Here is an 8872-nt window from a genome sequence, read left to right as displayed (position 1 = left end):
ACAAGATATTATATTTATGCTAAATTCTAAAAAAAAAGCTGTTTTTCTACTTTCTATCATATAAAGATATTGCATGAATAGACTTACTACTTTTGGCTAGTTAAATCAAAAATAAAATTTGAGAGAGAGTTGGGAAGGAGTGACACCATTTAAGAAAAGGATGACACTTGTCATGACATCTTTCTTCCTGACCTAAACTTAGCTTTAATATTATGGCATAGACCTGGGGGCGGGGCGTCCCCCCGTCCGCTTCCCTGGACTAGCTTGGTCTATCAGGAAAAGGGGGCGGCGGGCTGTCTTCGGATCGGGGATTCGACGAACTCCCAGGGCCACGGGCCGCTGGAGGGTCGGGGAGGGGAGGCCGCGCCGCCGCCGAAGGGGCCCTGTCCCTCTCGGGCCATGTCCTTACGCTGCGCGGCGGCCATCTCGGGGGCTCGGCTCCTCTGCCAGAGCCGCTGGGGCTCGAACGCTACAATTCCGGTCTGGTATGGTGCGGAGGATGGGAAACAGAACATCCTCTTCCATGGATAAATCAGAAATTGCTCCTATAAATCAGATCCAGGAAACAATTTCACATAATTGTGTAGTGATCTTCTCAAAAACATCCTGTTCTTATTGCACAATGGCAAAAAAGCTTTTCCATGACATGGATATAAAATATACTGCTGTGGAATTGGACATGCATAAATATGGAAGCCAGTTTCAGGATGCTCTTCTAAAAATGACTGGTGAAAGAACTGTTCCAAGAATTTTTGTCAATGGGACTTTTATTGGAGGAGCAACTGATACTCATAGGCTTCACAAAGAAGGCAAGCTGCTTCCATTAGTTCATCAGTGTTATTTTAAGAAGTTTAGATCAAAGAATTTCTGACTGTAATGTAGGCTCTCCTTGGCTGTGCTGGCAAATGTCTGCTTTTTAGTCATTTTGCTTATAAAACATTTAAATAATTCTTTGAAAATACAAAATCTTAATCAAAGAATAGTCTATAAAATGAACAATAAAGACCTGTGAAACCTACTATAAATATTCCTTTTCCGATAACACTTTCAGGTGAAGCTAATTTTTTTTTTTTGCAACATGGAGGCTGACACTTTGTAGCCTTAATTTTGTAATTTAATCTGAGAAACCTCATAGTGATGGAATACACCTTTTCTTAGAAAACATTAAAATATTGTTAAAACTCTTATTTGAAAACTGAAGTTAAGGATTAGGGATTTGCAGTCTCACAGATTCAATGGGATACCCTATTTTCTGTTAATACTTCCCAACCAGGATTTGGATACTAGATCTGATCATTGGCTATCCAACTTATGTGTAATGTGAGGAAAATAAAATGGGAATCAATCAAAAAAAAATAAAATAAAATAAAAAAAAATAATATTATGGCATAGGCTCCAAAGAGGAATTATATTGTTTTGGATTTTAATCAAAATTATACATAGATACTTTTCATTTATTGAATCAAAGCTTGCCCATAGATGCTTTTTGTCTAATAAATCAAATGTTGATGATAGATCAATGAATAACAAAAAGGTCTTGAGATTTTCTTAAATGTCTCAATGGAATGGAAAGTAGTAATTGGCAGAAGAGTGTCTATTGCCCTGGTAACAAGATATTATTTTGTAAAATCTAGCCCTAAAATTTCTTGAGAAGAAAACTGACAAAAAATGGTTTTGGAGGAATACTCAAAATCATTGATTAGCCATGTGATATTTGAGTGATGAAACATTTACCTTCTCAAGTTAAAACAGGCCACCTTTTTTATTAAGCTAAAGGAGAAAATGCACAAGGAAAAAATAGTAAGATTAAAGACTATAGTTAAGGAAAAATCCTAAAGATTTTTTCCTGAGACACTCTTCATAACAATTTGAAAGTTAAGGGAGTTATTTGTTACTCATTGGCGGGGAGCTCTAGCAGACTGTTGCAGAGCTCTTAAAAATTCAATAATCTAATCTATCTAAAACCATCAGTAGGCATTGTTTGCAATGGGTATAAACTATAATCCTTACCAATAAGATCCTGAGTGGAGCAAGGATGCCCATTATCACCAATAATATTTTATGTTATTAGTAATACTATCTATAAGAAGAAAAGAAGTTGAAATTGAAGAAATTTGAATGGGTAATGAAGGAATAAAGTTATCATACTTTGCAGATGACAAGATACACTTAGAAAATTAGCCCCCCAAATTAACCAAAACAATTAAAACCTTTATCAATGTTGCAGGATGTAAAATAAACCCACACAAATCAATAGCATTACTATATACTACCAATGAATTCCAACAGCAATATAGAGAGAAATACCATTTAAAATAGCCATAGACAATTTCAATACCTTAGAGTCAACCTACCAAGACAAATCCAGTAACTATATGATTACAACTACAAAACACTTTTCACACAGATGTCACATCTAAACAACTAGAAAATCATTAATTGCTCATGGATAGGCTGAGTGAATATAGTAAAAATGAGAATTCTACCTAAGTTTATTTACCTATAAAGTACCATACCAAGAAAATGACCCAAAATTTATTCACAGAGGAAGAAAAAAATAATAAAATTTGTCTTAAGGAACACAAGGCCAAGAATATCTAAGGCATTAGTGGAAAAAAATGAAGCAAGGTGGCTTAGCTGTACTAGATCCCAAACTGTATTTTAAAGTGGCAACCTTCAAAACAATTCTCATATGGCCTAAGAGCAGGGGATCAATAGGACATATTAGACTTTTAACACACAGTAGTAAATGGCCACTGTAACCTAGTATATGACAAATACAAAGATCCAAGATTTTGGAGAAAGAACTGACCATTCAATAAAGAAAATTTATATTTGTCACATGTACTGTATAAATTATACCAAGAGAATTTATGATCTATAATTCCAAGTATGAAAAGTAAAAACTATGTGTGTGATCATCTCCATAGGTCAGAAGAACAAAATGAAGCCCATAATATGTCACTGAATTTTTCTTCCACCAAAACTATGTATTAGGGTTGAGATGTGAGATTTTTTCTCTTGTCATTCACTTTTTCAAAATGTTTTTATTTGCAATCTATTATAATCACAAAAATTTTCCCTTAAACATCTAATACTCATTGCATCTTTATTTAACTTGGAGAGATTTGCATTTATGAATATCTTTATTACTTTGCTATGTATCCTATAGGAGTATGGATGCATAGAGATATGATAGTCAAAGTTATTGCCTTCCAGGTAATAGGTAGATAAAATTGATATCAATGCCTGGTTTGTGGCAAATGAGGAAGAAATTTTTCTTGCTAATAAACAGGATAAGGGGGCTATTGTGGAATACATGAAATTCATCTGGCCTTCTACAGAATTAAAGACAAAGCTCTTCCTTTTTCATAAGGTCCTTATTCCCTAAATTTCATTTTCCCTTTTCACATGCACAGTATACTTAAGTATGTAAAAATGAATGCAAAGCTCCACATTATTCCCCATGACAAATATTTATGCACTATATAGGCTGCTCATCATCAGCACCAGTGCTGAAATAATGAATAGTTCTTTGGTTGACATCCCTATCAATCCTGTGCCTCAGTTTCTTTAGATCTTTTTTATTGACTATTTAAAATGATATTTTCTTGTTTCTAAAACCTCTATATCTTAGAGCTGAGAGGCACTGTTACTATGGATAGTTTATTTACAGTCTATAGCTTCAATATGAAGAAGAATTATAGGTATCAGCATCGGTATAGTTCTTTGAAAATTTAATTTTAACTCTAATTATAAGTAGGATAAACTGTAACATGAAAACTGATATATCAGATATACATTCTATTGTTAACATTTGTATCTAATTCTTAGAATCCAATGTTTCCTTCAATATCCAGTTGAAGTGCCAACACCAATGTTAAGATTTATATTATGAATATCCATTCCCTATTTTAGGGTTCATCCTCTCTCCAAATACCTTGCCTTTACCTATCTCTCTACATACTGACTGCTTGTGAAGAGTCAATACTCAAAATGCATTTTTAAAGTATCCATTATGTACCACTAATGGCTAAAAGTTTAGAATTCACAGAAAGGAGGAAAAAAGCCACCTGCAAACAATGAACTCATAATCTAATACAAAATTTTAAGAACAAGCAATATATAGGAAAGATAGAATTAAAATCCCAAAAGAATGTATGCTACTTGAGAAGGATGCAGTAGTTTTCATTTTTGAGTTTCAGCACTGAGGACAGTTCTAGGCAAGTAACAGTTGTTTAATAAACACCTGATAAGATAAATTTAATGTTCATTCATAATTATTTTAATGGGAAAATATATTTTAATTTGGAAAAAATACACCCTGAAATAGAGAAATTGTGCTTAGCTGCCTTCCCATACTAGTGATAAAAGGGGGTTAAAAAGGAAATGGCAAAAGGATCTGATTATTATAATTGTTAATCACTTGATAAATTATTTGTTATGTTCCTTAATTTTGTGACCAACATATCTGGCTTACTCAATTCTTATTTTCAAATATTACTAATATATGTTAGCCTCAGTCTTAATGGAGAGTAACACAATGTACTGCTGAGAGCTATTGGTCTTGAACAAATCAATATAATAGGACCACTTATTTCATTACCAACTATTTATGTAATCAATATTCTTTTCCATTTTCACATTTTATAGAAGAAAGTATAATTTTCTGGTAAAATAATAGTATTGTACATATATGTTCACTATTATATATATATATATATATTTTCATCATTATATATAGGTGTTCATTCTTAGGGTTGCAAACATGTTTGATATTAAACATATATGCTCATATTATACATATATTTACATATGCATGCATAAATGTATCATCATTTAAAGGAAATTATAGTGTTCCATATTTAATTAGGCATTTAACTTCTGAAATTTAAAATCTGAATGAACCCTATCAGTTAAAGCATGCCCCTAAAAATGTGTTTCTGATACATTGGCAAATGATAAATCTACCAGAAATTTTCCTTTGAAAATATTAAAGCTTTCTTAATTTCCATTTATCAAATATTTTCTATGACTTTTTGATCTGCTGAAATACATAGAGTGAAGATATATAGTTAAATGCTTTTAGAGGTTTTCATTTGGGTAAATTTCATGTTAATTAAAGCAATCATTCATAAAGATGAATAATACTAGCTAGGACCAATTATCACAGTAAAACAGGTGCTAAAAAGCCATCTTATAAAGCTTTGGTACTGCAACTCAGTCCTAAAACTGCTCTGCCTTTGTTTTTAAATACAAAGGCCTCTAATGAGCATAGAATCAGAGGATTAGAGCTGGAAGAAGTCTCAAGAGATCACATTGTCCATCCCCTGCCTTGCGACAACATCACACTTCCAGAAAGACAAAGCTGGAGCTTATTATTTTCTCCCAAAGCCTACACAATGGTGATATTCCACATTCACTCTCACAAATTCCATATAAGTTTGAAATAGTGTAAGCTTTCAGAAGTTTGAAATAGTCATCTATTATTACTGCAGAAAATCAAGTTAAGCTATTATATAACTCTAGGGTAATATTTTCAGATCTTTTGTTCCAATTGGTCTTTATGGGGTCCTTTGACCTATGTCTTTAGACCTTAGTTACTCTGAAATATTAAGTCAAGTTTAGAAGCCTATTAGGTATCTCTATCAGACTTCATTAATTTCAGAACTCTGAGTACTGATTCTAAGCAGTTGTCTCATCTAATTCACTTTCTGCTGGTATGAGGAAAAGAATCATAGTATCATATAATGAGACCTGGAGTTGAAAAGGTCCAGAGGAGTAATCTAGTGAAAATAAACTACATTTATGAAGGTAAAGAGACTTGCCCATAGGTAGTCAGCATCAGAGGCATGATTTGAAATGAGATGTATTCATTTGAGATTGTCTCATTTCTACTTTATTCCAAATTGGTAATATCCCTTCTTAAAAGATTTCTGTCATTGAGGATGACTCAGAATTCAGTCTCATACCTTGATCTCATATAAGAGTTGGATCCAGATATTTTGTAAACTTTGAATCTTCTATAATATATACCACAATTATTTTGACAGTAACTTATTAGGCTATAATGTTGATATATGACTCAATGACAGAATGTATCTGAGGAATGGTGTTCAGATTTTGGTAAACATCTCAAAGGGACCATGAACATATCAAGTTGAAGACATGATCCCAAAGTAAGTTCACATGGCAACTAATGAAATTAGTCAAGATATTCAAGTCTGAAAGTCTGAATTTTCATTTTTGGATTCTGTTCTCAATTTTTCCTAACATAAGACTGGAGGTATTTGAAAGAGTCTAAGCTGTAGTAACTATAAAATTACTAAAATGATTAAGCACACATGTATGACAATTTTGTCAGGAAATTCTATTAAGTGAAAAGAGACATCAATGTGTTTCTTCTCATAGATGAGTGAGAGAGATTACTTCTCTTAAAACTTTAACTCAGTGACTATTTTTTCCAAAGCTATAAAATAACCTTTGTGGTTTCCACCAACCTATTTCCCTAACCTCTTCAACTTTACCAGAACGGATTGGCATTTGAATCAAGGTCTCACCAATGCTGAGCAAAATGGAATGTTTACCTAATATTTCTGTCATTCCATATTTCTTCTAACTTTTCTGTTTTCTTTATAAATTAAAAAGCTAAAAAGAGTCAAGGCCAGTATTTTATGTCATCTACTAATGACTTCTACATGATTTTGTTATATAGTTCCAAGCAATTTTGTACTTATATAATTCTTATGATTAGAAACTAGAATTTTCAGATATTGAAGGAACCTTACAGGCTAACTAGTTTAAACTCTTTCTAACACAAATGAGGAACTTATTTAAATACCTTTCTCAAAATTGAATAGATAGTAACAGAGTCAAGATCTAACCCATATTTGCTTAATTCAAAGCCATTGTTAATTCCACTGTATCATGAAATATGAAATATGAATATGAAAACTAAGATTCAGAAATTTAACCAATGTAACAAATTAACAAATATGTACATGTAGCAAGTGACAGAATAACAAGTAAATCAATGACATGTGGATTTCTGCTAAGATAATTTCTATCATCCCAATATTACGTATCCCTTTCTGTTTCCCATCACCTACTTTTCACACAGTTGGTGCTCAATAAGTGAAGATTTAGAGCAGAGTCAAGATAGCGGCTTAGGAGCAGCAATAGTTCAGACCTCTGAAAACCCTTCCATACCAATCACAAACTGAATGCTCCTAGGGGACTAAAAATCAAACCTAACAACAAGACACAGCCAGAGAACCCTCCTGCTGGACTCAATTCAGAAGGTATGCCCCCACCTCTACCAAAAGCTGGAATCCAACTTGAGTTTAGGAGGAAGGTAGAGGGAAGGTCCCAGGACCCTTCCCCACCCCCACATAGAGTGCTAAGTCTCCAGCAGTAGCAGGAATCTCTGGGTGAGCAAAGGTACTTGTCTGGAGGAAGTACCTTGCAGGCAGGGCTGTGCCAGACTCAAAGCATCAAAAACAGGTTGCAGGGAAGCAGCTGGAGAGGGAGCAAAGAGCTGGCAGCCACATCAGAATGGCTGAGACCCTCCATATTGCTCCAGTCTTCCAGGAGGTTTTGGCCTCAGAGCATATCCAGCCCAACCCAGCTGAACTTAATCCCATCAAAAGTCTTCAGAGCTCAGGGAAACCCAAACTCCAATACCCCTCCCTCACTGACTGCTAGATTTTAATCCAATCAAAAGCCTCCAGAGGACAGGTAAGCTCAAAATCCAATACTTTTCCCCCAGAGACTGCACTGAGAGATCTGACAAAGCTCCAAGAGGGGAGACTGGCAGAAATCCCCAAAACCAAAAAAATGAGAGAAGCAAGAGCACTGACAAATATGGGGAGCAAAGAAGGGGTAAATATGAGCAAACAACAGAAAAAGAAGAAAGAAATTGCAATTGATAGCTTCTGCAGAGGCAAATGAACCAATAACAAATGGAACACAGGAGGAGGAAAGAAATGGAAATCCCAGCGAAATGGATACAAGCTTTGGAAGAATTCAAAATGCAATTCAAAACATAATTATGAGAGGCTAAAGACAATTGGAGAAAGAATTTTAAAACTAAGTTAAGTCATCTGGAAACAAAAAAAAAATCGTGTCTTGAAAGCCAAAATCAACCAGCTTGAAAATGAGCAAAGGAGATGAGAGATGAGGTAAAGAGAATGAAAGACGACCTCCAAAGAAAATCAGACCAGAAGGAGAAGGATGACCAAATTGCCAGGGATGAAATCCAGTCTTTAATAACAAGAATACAACAACTAGAATTAAGTGACCTCACAAGGCAGCAGGACACTATAAAATAATACCAAAAGAATGAAAAAATTGAGGAAAATATGAAGCATCTCATTCACAAAACAGAGGATTTAGAAAATTGTTCAAGTAGAGACAATTTAAGAATGGGTCTACCAGAATACCATTACAAAAGAAAAAGCATGGACATAATACTATAGGAAATTATTCAAGAAAACTACCCCAATATTCTAGAACAAGAGTGAAAAGTGGAGATTGAAAGAATCCACAGATCACCTCCTGTACTTAATCCCCAACTGACAACACCTAGGAAAGTTATAGCCAAATTAAAGAAATATCAGACCAAAGAAAAGATATTACAAGCTGTCAAGAAGAAGTCTTTTAGATACCATGGAACCACAGTGAGGATAACACAGGATTTGGCTGCATCCATACTGAAGCACCAAAAGGCATTGAATATGATATTCCGTAAAGCAAGGAAACTAGGTCTACAAGCAAGAATCAACTACCCAGCAAAACTTACTATATTCTTACAAGGGAAAGTATGGTCATTCAACAAAATAGAAGAATTCTAAGAACTTGTAAAGAAAAGACC

The 8872-nt window shown here is 34.2% G+C and overlaps 1 protein-coding gene across 1 annotated transcript; it reads left to right on the top strand.

Moving 5' to 3' along the window:
• Positions 1–217: 217 nt before the first annotated feature.
• LOC130455364 (glutaredoxin-2, mitochondrial-like) lies at positions 218–1187 on the top strand. The gene has a single exon (XM_056803968.1). The coding sequence runs from the start codon at positions 488–490 to the stop codon at positions 869–871; it is 384 nt and encodes a 127-aa protein (XP_056659946.1). The 5' UTR covers positions 218–487; the 3' UTR covers positions 872–1187.
• The last annotated feature ends 7685 nt before the right edge of the window (positions 1188–8872 follow it).

Source organism: Monodelphis domestica, chromosome 7 (assembly GCF_027887165.1).
Source record: "Monodelphis domestica isolate mMonDom1 chromosome 7, mMonDom1.pri, whole genome shotgun sequence".
Lineage (NCBI taxonomy): Eukaryota > Metazoa > Chordata > Mammalia > Didelphimorphia > Didelphidae > Monodelphis > Monodelphis domestica.
This window is presented reverse-complemented; position numbering and strand designations above follow the sequence as displayed.